The following is a 12,302-nucleotide window of genomic DNA, read 5'->3' as shown; positions in this document are numbered from 1 at the left end:
CTGCCCTGCCCCACCTACCCCTCACCAAGTCTCCCCTCTTGCACTTTGATGCTTGCAATCAAGGGATCACGTTCACAAGACAGCCTGCCCAGGTATGGCCAAGGGCTTCCAGCTTCTTTCCAGCCATGCATAGCAACTGAGGGACGGGGGTCTGGGAGGGAATGTTCACTCCCAGGAATCAAGGGTTTGACATTTCTTACCCCTGATATAGATCCACAAATCTTTTCCAAGGGAAACTTGACTCTGGTGGAGGGTTCTGGGGTGCTTGGCTGGTCCCTGGTACTCAGGGCAGAGCCAAGGGCTCCATTCCCACCCAACTGTTACTCCTGTGCATTGTATCCAGGAGTCCCAGCCTAGGAGGGAGGTGAAGCTTGAACTTCAGTCTCACCTCACTTGCAGTACGCTATATAAGTCACATGGCACACCTAAGCCTGTGTACTTAGCAATAAACAAGACCGTGCCCATTTTACAAGGCCGGTGACAGATGAGCATACTACCTTACTCCCCATACTTTTGTTGAGACACCAGGAAACACTTATTTGGTTGTGAGCTTACACGTAACTTGAGAGAAGCCACTCATCTGTCATGGAGGAGCCTGAACAGGACATCAAGGAGAAGCTGGCAGGTGAGCGGATCCTGTTTCTAACAGTCCTCAAGGGGAATGGCGGCAGAGGGCAGTGTTCAGAAGGTGGTGGCCAGTGCTGTGGGCAGTGGGCCAGGCATGAGCGGAGAACTGAAAGGCTTCTGTCCCTGCATCAACTATACAAATGCAAGCAGCAGCCAGCACTCTCTGATAACTGGTGCTAGGAGGACCCTATGAGTGAGCATCTTTTTCTTCTCACCACCCCATGAGGTAGGGCTTCTTAGCTTCATTTTCCTGACTAGAAAATAGGCTGAGAGCTTTCATACCTTGCCCAAAGTGTCAGAACTTGTGTCAAAGGAAGAATTCAGGCCTGAATTTGTCTCCTCCCAGTTAGACTTGGGACAGTTCCTGGATGAGTTAACACAGTCAGTCCACTTACAAACTGGTGTCTGAGATGCTGCTTTCAGACAGAAGCCTCAGCCTCTGGGACACAGGGCCGAGTCATCTCCATGGCTGAGGTTGGAAGGACAGACAAAACCTGCCAATCCCTGTATGCTGAGGAAAGGGACATTACTGCTATGCTGAGCAGGGAGTCTCCTTGCTGGGAGTATTGGACACTCTGCACAAGTAGGGCTTGCGTTTGGAGAAACTCAAGGCTTCAGATCTAGTGTCTAGAGCTGTTAGCTTGAAATTACTCATTTTCACTTCCCTACTGTTAAGTCCTGTGTTCTGCCTTTACCTCACCTGGGCATCACTGCCATTTCCCCCTTACCATCATCTGCCTCTTCTACTGTCAAGATTCATTCATGTCTTTGGAGGTTCACTGTTGCTCTGTGGTGGTGGTGGTGGGGGGGGTCTGAGCCTAGGGACTCAGGCACGACAGGTAAGTGCTGTACCACTGAGCAAATTCCTCAGCTATTCAAGGTTTTGTAAGACAGGGTTTCCTTGTGTAGCCCTGGCTGTCCTGGAACTCTCTGTAGACCAGACTGGCCTCAAACTCATCCTGCCTCGTGAGTGCTGAGATTAAAGATGTGCACCACCCCACCCCACTCCCAGTTCCTTCAAGTGTTTGTTGTTGTTGTTGTTGTTGTTGTTGTTGTTGGTGGTGGTGGTGGTGGTGGTGGTGTTTTGAGACAGGGTCTCTCTGTGTAGCCCTGGCTATCCTCGAACTCAGCGATTCATCTTCCTCTAAGGAAGATTTCTAATACGTTTTTCCTTTCTATTATATAGCTTTGCTAGAGAGCAAGAAACACAAAACAGTGCATATCAAAAATACCAGCAAAAAGTTAAGGGCATAGATTATAAATATTTCTTTCCCAGATTAGGCATCACTTTAAAATAGAGAATTGGCTTCCTTTCATGATTTGGCTGGTAATTAAGAAAACTCACTCAAGATCAAAACTAGGGTCTATGGGATGGCTACTTGCCACACAAGACCAAGACCGAGTCCAACCCTCAGAGCCCGCTTCAGGTGTGCTCTGACCTTTCACACACGCACTATGGCATGCCCCACCTGGAAATAAAACAAACTTTATTATTAGATTAAAATGAACTACTGTCCTTTCCCTGGCCTGTCTGTGGAAGGGCGGTGGGAGGCAGGAAGCAGAGGCAAATGCTGGGGACTGCTACTTCTCAGCCCATTTCCTTCCCAATTCTCTGCCAGGTGAAGAAAGTCAAGGCACGAATCCACACTTGCCGACTGACGCGTGTGACGACCAAGCTGACACCATGGGTGCAGGTAAGGACCATGCTGTAGAGCTGTGCTCACCATGTGGTCTGCCCAGTGGAGTTCTAGTTCATACTGTCCTTGGGAGAGTAAGCTGACAAGATTCACACTCAATGCCACGGTCCCACAAGACATTGACTCATCCTAGCTATTAAGGGATGCCGTAAGAATCATACTGTGATTGGTACCTTGTCCAATGACACATATTTCCTAGTAACTTCTCAAATGGCTAACTAAGTACCATGATTGCTACACATTGCCAATGCATTAAAATACCCACTGTGTATTTTACTTTTATATGTACGGGTGCTCTTTCTACATGTGTATCTGCACATGTGTGTGCCTGGTGCCCTCAGCGGCCAGAAAAGGACACCAGATCCCCTTGGACTGGAGTCAGACAGTTGTCAGCTATCATGTGGGTGCTAGGAATGGAACCCAGGTCCTCTGGAGGAGCAGCCAGTGCTCTTAACCACCAAGGCATCTCTCCAGCCCTACAGCGCATATTTTAAATCTCTTCCTACGGGCTGAAAATATAAGCTCAGGGTAGACTGATACCCTCCCTACATGTACTTAACGCTCCAGATCCCCAACCACAAGAAAGGAATTAGCTAAGCGTGATGTGCATGCTTTCAATTCTAGCACTTGGAAGGCTAAAGCAGGACTTAAAGGGCTTCCAAGGATAAACAGAGCCTGAAGAGAAGGCTCAGTAAGCTGAGTGCTGGTCTTCCAGGAACCCAGTTAGGTTCTCATCTGGAAGCTCACAACTGCCTGTAACTCCAGCTCCAGAGCATCCAGCATGCTTTGGCCACAGGCAACTGCACACAACATGGTATTCAGACAGACACATCTTTTTTTCAAAATATTAACACCCCTTGAATGACTGGCTGGCATCAAACTGCAAGCTTTCTGTTTGTAGTAGATCTGACAGGGGCACACAACTCAGGTCAGCCCAGCACTCTGAAGTCCCAGCTCAAAAAGCTCCGAGGTTTTTAGGGTCATCTTTGCTGTGATGACTGATAATGTGAACAATCTTTAAAATGGGTATTTTATCTAAAAACCTATGTTTGAATTTATGGGTGATTAGAGCTGGTGCTTAAAGTAAGAATTCACAACTCCAAGGAAAATGACTTCATTGAAATTGAACTGCACAGACAAGAGCTGAGTTATCAGAACCTACTACAAGTGAGCTGCTGTGAACTGGGGATCCACCCAGAGCAAGTGGACAAGTTGAGGAAGCTGCCAAACACACTGCTTAGAAAGGTACGCCACACACCACCAAGTACATAATTCTACTGGTAAATGATGTCACACAAAGCCCAATGTCTCGTTTTCATGTACCATGCACAAAGTTCAAGATGGTGGAGACTGCCTATAGGAGAGCCACAAGGCAGCGTGGCCACTCCCAGTCACATTTCTGCTAGTTCCACAAATCTAGTTCAGACACTTCTTAAACACCTGAGTGACAAGTGACACCCCAATTTAAGACTTTTATATTTAGCTCTGCCAATCTCTGCAACACTGACTGGCTGATAAAAAGCAGCATTGTCCTCAGACTAGAATGTGGCCAGCCCTTACCACTTAGGGAAGGTCCACCTTTGCAATTCCCAAAAATGACGTTTCTCTGATTTTCTTTTTCCAGGCTGAAAATGCAGATCTCAAGTTTTAACACCAAATTTCATTCCTTAAGAATCTTTTTTTCCCAGCTGGGGGTGATGACGCACGCCTTTAATCCCTAGCACTTGGGAGGCAGGGGCAGGCGGATCTCTGTAAGGCCAGCCTGGTCTACATTATGAATTCCAGGACACCGCCCCGCCCCCAATGCCTCTGACAATTTTTATTGATATCTCATTGATGTATTCTTTGTAAACTACCATTAAGTCACAAGATAATCATAATTCCCAGACAGCTTTAATAGGAAAAATAAATTTGAGCTGGGCTTAAGGGCATACACCTTGATAATCCCAGCATTTGGAGAAGCAGAGGCAGATGGATCTGAGTTCTAGGCCAGCTAGGATTACAGAGAGAGCCCATCTCAAAAACTAAAATTTTAGCCGGGCGGTGGTGGCGCACGCCTTTAATCCCAGCACTCGGGAGGCAGAGCCAGGCGGATCTCTGTGAGTTCGAGGCCAGCCTGGGCTACAGAGTGAGTTCCAGGAAAGGCTCCAGAACGACACAGAGAAATCCTGTCTCGAAAAACAAAAAAACAAAAAAACAAAAAAACAAAAAAACAAAAAAAAAAAAAAAAACCTAAAATTTTAAAAATAAACCAACTGCTAATGATTCATCATGGAGGCAAAGACCCTGAAATGACCAGTGTCACTTATTCCAGTGACTTCACATAGTACTCCAGAATCACTTAAGTCTTTCCCCAACTTTTAGGACAAAGACATTCAAAGACTCCAGAACTTTCAGGAGATAGAACTCTTGGTGAAGAGTGGAAACTCTGAATGGACTCAGCACACAGCATCACCCTTGACGGAGAGACCCTGCTACAACAGTGAAGCTGCAAAACTGACTTACTAGCTCCACGAGAGAAGGATCTGGAATCATTGTCAATACGAGGCCTAGACCCATGTGACAATTAGCTAACCACATTTGAACTTTGAAAAATTTCCTCATTTCTGACCTCTCTGAGCAGGAATTGTTTGACAAACACAGCTACAGTACCCATGAGAGGCCAAGTTGATTTTGAAGTGCTGTACCCCAATACTGACACTCTACTACTGAGCTGCATATACGCCCAGCCCCACTTACCTATCAAATGGAATGACTTAGGATCTGAGTAAACAACTAACTTCTCAAGGCTGAGACTTGTGAAAACAGCTCACACCACTGTAGTTGGAGGTGGCTTCACTAGCTTACTCAAAGGTTGGTGGTTGTCATATGCCCATCTAGTCTTCTGAAGTCCACTTTTGGCCCGTCTTAGATGGCTGTAACTTGCCCACATTCACTCACCCATTCCTCTTTACGTAGCCATATCTCCTCAACTATCCAATCACCTCTGATCGTTATGAAATGAGTTTAATTAAAACACCAGGGCTCCTCACAGACCCACACATTCCATTTGTATTCCCAGCTCAGAGTCCTGTCTCCTTATCACTGACTTCCCAGCAGCTGAGATTTGAGGGAAATTGGGAAAGGCAGAGCAGGCACTACCCAACTATTGGAGGAGTACAGCTTACAGTACGGCCATGTGCTTGGTATCAGAACTCTAATGGAAGGGGCACTATCAGGACATGCGCTTTGGAAGTGTTCCAGCTCCAGTAACGACTGACTGACGACAGGAAGGAGCCCCAAGTGACAACTGCCCTGTGCTTCACTTTCAGTAATGAGGAAAATTTAGCAGGGGTGTGAGATTGGTTAACAGCTAGAAATCACCATTAGCAGAACACCGAGAACTATTTTTAAATTAATACATTTGTTTAGAATAAGTTTTAATTGAAACACGACAAATTTATCCTAAGGGCAGAATCTATGTAGGTGTTATCCAGTGGCTACAGTGTGAACAGTAATTCAACCACAAGGCTAAAGAGCAAATTCTTACCTGCTCTAAGTAAATAAGCACACTCCAAGACAAACAAAATGGGGGGCGGGGGGCGCACACACAGGGCTCTAGTAGCCCAGGGGGCTTTAGACTTCCTGTGTAGCTGAGGGATGTCCCTGAACCTCTCATGTGCTGGGATTACAGATTCAAAGACCCCTTTCTTTAAGTCCTAAAACAAAACCTGAGAGTTTCAAAAGGAAGTACAGTTAAGTTTTACTTTGTATCTTGAGTGTAAAAACAAGAGGAAAGAACTCCAATAACTCTCAGTTTTAAGTGGTATGAACCATGCAGCAGAATATTAGACTAAGAAGCCCCAGAGCATGTATGGGTTACAATAAATTCAACACCCTTGACTCCCTGGTGCACACAACCTGTTTCTTTACAGTGACGGTGCTTGTTAAGTCATGCACCTCCTTTTGTGCTGTGCTCGTGGTGGTAGTCCAGGTACAGCTCCCACGAGACGACAAGAAATAAGGGGTGGGGGCGGGGGACAGGGGGCGCTGCTCCTGTTCTCTTCACTGACCCACCCCATTACTAAGATTACTAAGCATGCCAGGCAACGGTGGTGCACACCTTTTTGAGGCCAGCCTAGCCTACAGAGCGAGTTCCAGGACAGCTAAAGCTACACAGAGAAACCCTGTCTCAAAAAAACAAAAACAAACAAACCAAAACCAATCCTCAAGCTCACCTCAAAAGGGCTGAATCTCACCTGAGGAGTAGGATGTGGTGGAGTAATTGCTAGGAACTAATTCTTGGCTATGTGAACCCTGAGCATATATCTGTTCGGGGTTTTCAAGTCCTGATCATTTTGTCTTAAAGAGTCAACATTTTTGCTAATACTTCATGGTACTTAACCCTTCCCTGGAAAGCTACTTAGGATAGAAGCAGCCATTCCCTGGTTGCCACCTAAATGGAAAAAGGGAAAAAAAAAAAAAGGTATCACACACTGTGTGCATGCCTTGTGTGTAGTGTAAGTGTGGTGGTGTACTTATAACCTAAGCAGTTGGGAGAAAGATTTCCAATTTCCAAGCTAGCTTGGGCTACACAGTGAGACCATTTAAAGAATGAAAGGAGAAAGTGTGCCTTTTAAAATCTGCCATGCATTAAGGTTAATTTAGTATGTTTATTAGTCACTACCTACACCAAAACCTTTCCCACTTAAAAAAATTTTTATTAAGAAATAGCAAATACACAAAAGCACACAAACATACAATTCAAAAAGAAAAGAGCCCGCCCAGCTTGAGAGAGGAGTGGCCATTCCTCTGAAAACCCTTTTGCCCTCCAAGGTCATTCTCAAAGGAGCCACTAACTGATCTGTATGTCAACTGTTTGACATTTCTTTCATTTCTCAATGTATTTTTAACAGCCTGGTTTGACCTTTACCAAAGTGAACCACAATGAATAGATCCTTCTGTGGCTTGCGTTTTGGGGATATTATTATATCTTGCGTCATCCATGGTCACATGTGAAGCCAAAGTTCATGTTCACGCCTGTGAATTCCGTGGTGGGGAAGTGTCACACTAGTTATCCAACACAAGTGCTGATGGGATCTTCCCAGGGTTTTGTTGGTTTGGGTTTTCTTTTCTTCATTACACAAGATGACATTAAGACATTTGTTCATCCATCTCCTGGCACATTTAAGAGTTTTTCAAGAGTATGTACCTAGGGCTGAATACAGCACTTAGCTGTGCCGCACTGTTTGCAAAGTTGCTCCTAAACAACCTGTTGATAGACAACTGATCTACTTGGTATGGCTAAGGGGAAGAAATAGATCAACTATGAAACTCTGGAAATGCATTTTAATAGAAAATCCATAATTCTGACACAATGAAAATGTCATTTACCCTGTTTCAGCTAACTTGAAACACACTCTTTAAAAGCAACATGATCAACTTCAAAGTGCTGTATCCTACATCTCAAATAAATGTTTCCAAATATAGTAACTGAAAATGGCAAATTTAGAACATATATGATGGACACCATCATATATAAAAAAGATAGATAGATAGATAGATAGATAGATAGATATAGATAGATAGATAGGTAGATATAGATAGATAGATAGATAGATAGATAGATAGATAGATAGATAGATAGATAGATATTGTGTATTCCCCACCTCCTACTTCTTGCCCCATCCAAGTGCTTGAAATAGGCAACATTGGGAACTCTTAGAGGAGCAGACAGGCAGGAGCAAAGGAAGACACAGATCACCGAACACTTCGGCTGTAGCTTTTAGACCAAGAACAGGCATTACAATTGCAGTTATCAAACAAGTTAAAATGCATAGTCATCCTGGGTCCTTTCACAAGCAAATAAAAACCAGTCAAAAACACAAGCTTAAAACTCAACCCTGAATGAAGAAGTGTCACCCCATAGAATGTTTCATGCACATAAAAAGTTAGGCATATTCATATCACTCATCTACAATGCATCTATGCATCTTTAAAAATGTAACAGATGTGAACTCAAAAAACTTCACTACAAAATTTTCAGTTTGTACATCCCTAAAATCTTTAATTAGATGGCTCAGCTTAAAGGTTATATGAGCCATGTTCTTAGACCCTGGAATGACCTTTGGTCCTCCTGTGACACTAGCTGCATTCAAGGTGTGAAAGGCTCTAGAAGAAACTCTCTCAGCAGAACAGCATGAACAACTTAACAGCTCATGATTACAAAGGTACAAAAGTGGTAGCTGGGATCTGCTGCAGAGGCCATCTGTCTAGTCTGTCTACACTCTCCAGGAGATGCTCGTCTTCTGTCCTTTGGAGATTTACAAGGTAAAGGGCCATCAGTCTGAGAACTACAGAGTAAACGCTCATCAGATTTTACAATGAGCTATTTGGGGAGCCTCCTCCTTCAGAGACAAATTAACAACATAACTGAGACTTGCTTAAGAATACAGAGGAGTAGACATACACACACACACACACACACACACACATGCATGCATACACACTTGTGCACCCCACCCTACCCCATACGCAGACACATGCACACATACAGGAACTAGCTATGGCTATGAGTCTTACAGGAGATAAGTTAACAGAGATTGATTATACTCTTATGAGGTAAAAAAAATTCCAAAATAAAAAGCACTTTAAAAAAGATTAACTGTTTGCTCTGATTTCAAAATTACACAGTAATTGGATTAAAACTAGCTCTCCAAAAAGACATGACACATTCACAATTCTCTCTCTCACACACACCAAATGACAGAGACAGCTATTTGGTCTACACAACAGAACTGCTTCTTCTAGTAAGTTAGTTCCTAGCTTCTACACCAGACACCAATGATCAAGTCTTTTCCAATCTTAGATCTGCATCAATAGATCCAAGTGTTCACAGGAGCCCATTGCTGTACTCATTTCAATTCACTGTTAGTCTAGACATGGCAGAAGAAAGCAATCTGGCATTTAGTACTTGAGCAGATTTCTTACATTATGTTCTTAATACAACAATGTCATCGAACTACATGCTACACAAAGCAGAGCTTAGTCAGGTGACTTTGCGTCTGCAAGACTGTTGTTGACAACTGCCTTCATTTACACCTGCCTTAACCTCCCACAGCTTCAGAAACAGCCTCCCCACCAACTGCTGTATCTCTAGATCATCTGGGGAGCCAAGAGGGCTCTGTCCCCATTAACATTTCTCATATAGTGTCTCTGGAAGTGATGGCTTCATGATTCGTCCAAGTTTGGCAGAGAGTTTTTACTTAATAAATCCTGTAACGATCCACAATGCACACTAGAAGGAACACAGTGGCACAACAGTGAGAAGAGGCCGAGACCCAGTCTCCAAGCCCTACACTGACCGACATGAAGCCGCTCCCAGATGAGACGTGCTGCTCAGTTTCTTTACCTATAAACTGATGTCAGTACTGAGAGAAGCTGTAAGTCACAGGAACTGCTATTATATATATAAACATACGTACTTGGGGATAATATTTTATACATAGTCGATGGAGCTAGGTATAAACATGCTGCTACTTCCATATGAAATTATCACCTGCTTTATTTTTCAAATATCCTTGTTATATACACTACACACCCCATACACAGAAATATATACATTTATATATGCTAAGACTGGGTTAAAAGAAATTTTTGGTGTAGGATTTAAAGGGAAAAACCTAGCTGAAAGTTTCTGAATGTTTGCCTACATTGTTTCATAGTTCGACAGAGGAAGACAGTTTCTAAGGTTATTCAGAACCTTTCGCTGCTAAAGAAACCTCTCATGGTGTAAAAATATATTCTAGTTCACTGTACACCTTTGCTATTAAAAGCAAATCCAGATTTATGCATAACCACCCAAAATTGAAGCACCATTAAAACATCAAGTGGGAAGGTCTATAAAAATTACCCTTCAACAGGACAAGTTAGAAAAACTGTTCACTAACACTTGTAGTAATAGTGTGCCTCATATTTAAAAACAAGGGACTAGATTGGAGTCAATAGCTTTATTAGAAAAAGATCAATACTAAACCTTTCAATGACACAGACAATCAACTCTGTAACAGAAAGTCAGAGATACTTTATTGTCACTTCTAAATCCAAAGGCTAAGTATAGCAGAAGTGTAAAAATGGAATCCCACTCAGTCTGCTTCACACGAATACTAACATTTAAGCCCGTTTTCAAAGTCCCAGACTGAAAACTTGCCATTAAACACTGAGCAAGCCACATGTTTAGGTAATATTTCTTAAAAAGTCTTAAAGAAAAAAATATGATACAGGACCTAAGTTTTCAAAGTGGCATGTGTGCTAATAACACATTTTCTGAAATCTGGTAGGTCACGACAGTCCTGAATTAATTTTTAATAATAATAATAAAAACAAATAACTAACTGAGCTTTATACTTCTCTATGCCACTAGAGCTTTCTTTCACCTCATTTTAATGTCGATCTTCACTTTATGCCGTTTTCAGTATTCTTCAAAAAATCTTCAACAGTAGTCCTACAATGCAAAATGTGGGGAAAATTGATAATTAGACAGCATATAAAAGGTAAAATTTTATGACTAAGTGTTGGCCCAGTCGCTAACTGCTAATCATGACACATGTGTATTTGAAATGTCTGTATTGTCTTTACATCAAGGCATCAACGTGGTTCTTAGAGCCATGTGCCTGTGTATGCTGCCTCTGTGGGAATGGTCCACAGACACAACTACGCTGCTTTTCTAAAACAGGAATTCCACCAACAGATCAACTAATTGGTACTTTCTTTCATTAGGATTATTTCATCCCACGCCACTAGCCCGAAGATTGAAGTTAGAGGTTTTAAGAACACCTATGAAACCTAGCTTTAAAAAGTTCTTTAAGAACCCAACCTCATCTGGTCATCAATCAGATCTTCGTGTCACTGATCCAAAGTCTGTCTTTGCTAGATGCTGTTGCTTTCAATGTCTCAGCCAGTGACTATTCCTCTATACTATGGCTGACTGCAAATTCTCCTACACAGTAGGAAATGTTAAACACATACCTCTTAAAGACTTGAGAATTGCACTGAATGTAACAAGGCGGATAATATGAGGTGTTTATTGTATTTAAAATTCTTTAAAGATATCTAATTCTGGGCACCACTGCATCCCTACACACAGTTGAAAAAAAATTCCATTCTGTTAACATATGATTTGTAGATTTCACGCAATACACAAAAAAACCCCTCTGTGCTTCTTGTAAAGAACAAAAAGGATACACAACAGTTAAGCGTAAAGGTCACAGGCAATAGCATTCAAACACGGATGTGGGTAGAGAAAGGAGTACCTGGCATGAGTACCTGCTTAGTTTGACTGAATCCTTGATTTCTAATTTGGCTTTTCATGGGCCGCTCACAACACCAACGCTGTGTGAGGTATGGTAGTCAGCTGCAATAATTCATAAACCCTACACTTCCATCAATCCAATGCTACTGGCTCTCGAGTTACAGAACAAACTGCATTAGAATGCAAGGCAATAAAGCAAAAAACTAGAAACATCCTTGACAAAGAAATACTAGCAGTTTAATTAAAACAAAGTAGTCCAACATGTGCCTCAGAAATAGTTAAGTTTTTACAGCATATGTCTCTGCCAATGTACCAACACAAGATGGACTTAATACCAAAAAGAAAAAAACAAAAACAAAAACAAAAACAGTTCAACCTTTTTATTTAAAAAAAAAAAAAAAGAAATGACAGCAAAATCCCTAAAAAAAAGGAAAATTAACTTTCAATGGCGACTATATTACATACGTGGACAGTAATTTCCAAAGAGGCACACTAACGGGGGCACGAGTCTGCTACAAAATAGCTGAGACAAAACGATGTACCTCAAAATGTTTTGCAGGACTACACTGTCTTTTCCTTCAGAAGAGGCTTTTGTAAGTCTTCTCACTCGGCTTAGCTCCGTCTTCGTCTGTGCATACTTACGCTGCACTGTCAAACAGTAACAAAAGCCCTAATCAAAGGGAGAGACA

The 12,302-nt window shown here is 42.5% G+C and overlaps 2 protein-coding genes across 4 annotated transcripts in view; one reads left to right on the top strand and one right to left on the bottom strand.

Moving 5' to 3' along the window:
- The first annotated feature begins 322 nt into the window (after positions 1 to 322).
- Ankrd40cl (ANKRD40 C-terminal like) lies at positions 323 to 11,819 on the top strand. Its single transcript, XM_037201316.1, has 4 exons — positions 323 to 625; positions 2,247 to 2,321; positions 3,394 to 3,569; positions 4,689 to 11,819. Exons 1-4 carry the CDS (start codon positions 586 to 588, stop codon positions 4,830 to 4,832), a joined length of 435 nt encoding a protein of 144 aa, XP_037057211.1. The 5' UTR covers positions 323 to 585; the 3' UTR covers positions 4,833 to 11,819.
- Positions 10,363 to 12,302, bottom strand: part of Luc7l3 (LUC7 like 3 pre-mRNA splicing factor) — a 32,513-nt gene continuing 30,573 nt past the window's right edge. Inside the window, exon 11 of one of the 3 annotated variants that reach the window (XM_028868931.2) lies at positions 10,363 to 10,806. Coding sequence is in view for 2 of the 3 variants with exons in the window: in XM_028868927.2 (XP_028724760.1) it covers positions 12,071 to 12,261 (191 nt within the window). In the remaining variant the exon portion in view is untranslated. Of the gene's footprint in view, positions 12,284 to 12,302 lie in introns of all 3 variants that reach the window. The other 2 variants (XM_028868927.2, XM_028868930.2) reach the window with 2 other exon arrangements.

This window comes from Peromyscus leucopus, chromosome 8b (assembly GCF_004664715.2).
Source record: "Peromyscus leucopus breed LL Stock chromosome 8b, UCI_PerLeu_2.1, whole genome shotgun sequence".
NCBI lineage: Eukaryota > Metazoa > Chordata > Mammalia > Rodentia > Cricetidae > Peromyscus > Peromyscus leucopus.
The sequence above is the reverse complement of the archived record's forward strand: the minus strand, read 5'-3'. Positions and strand labels throughout refer to the sequence as shown.

Bases quoted from the DNA above. Each gene is read 5' to 3' on its own strand.
- Ankrd40cl (XM_037201316.1), top strand. From the start codon at position 586: ATGGAGGAGCCTGAACAGGACATCAAGGAGAAGCTGGCAG. The intron at 626-2,246 runs GTGAGCGGATCC...ATTCTCTGCCAG, and splicing joins CATCAAGGAGAAGCTGGCAG to GTGAAGAAAGTCAAGGCACG. The intron at 2,322-3,393 runs GTAAGGACCATG...ATGGGTGATTAG, and splicing joins AGCTGACACCATGGGTGCAG to AGCTGGTGCTTAAAGTAAGA.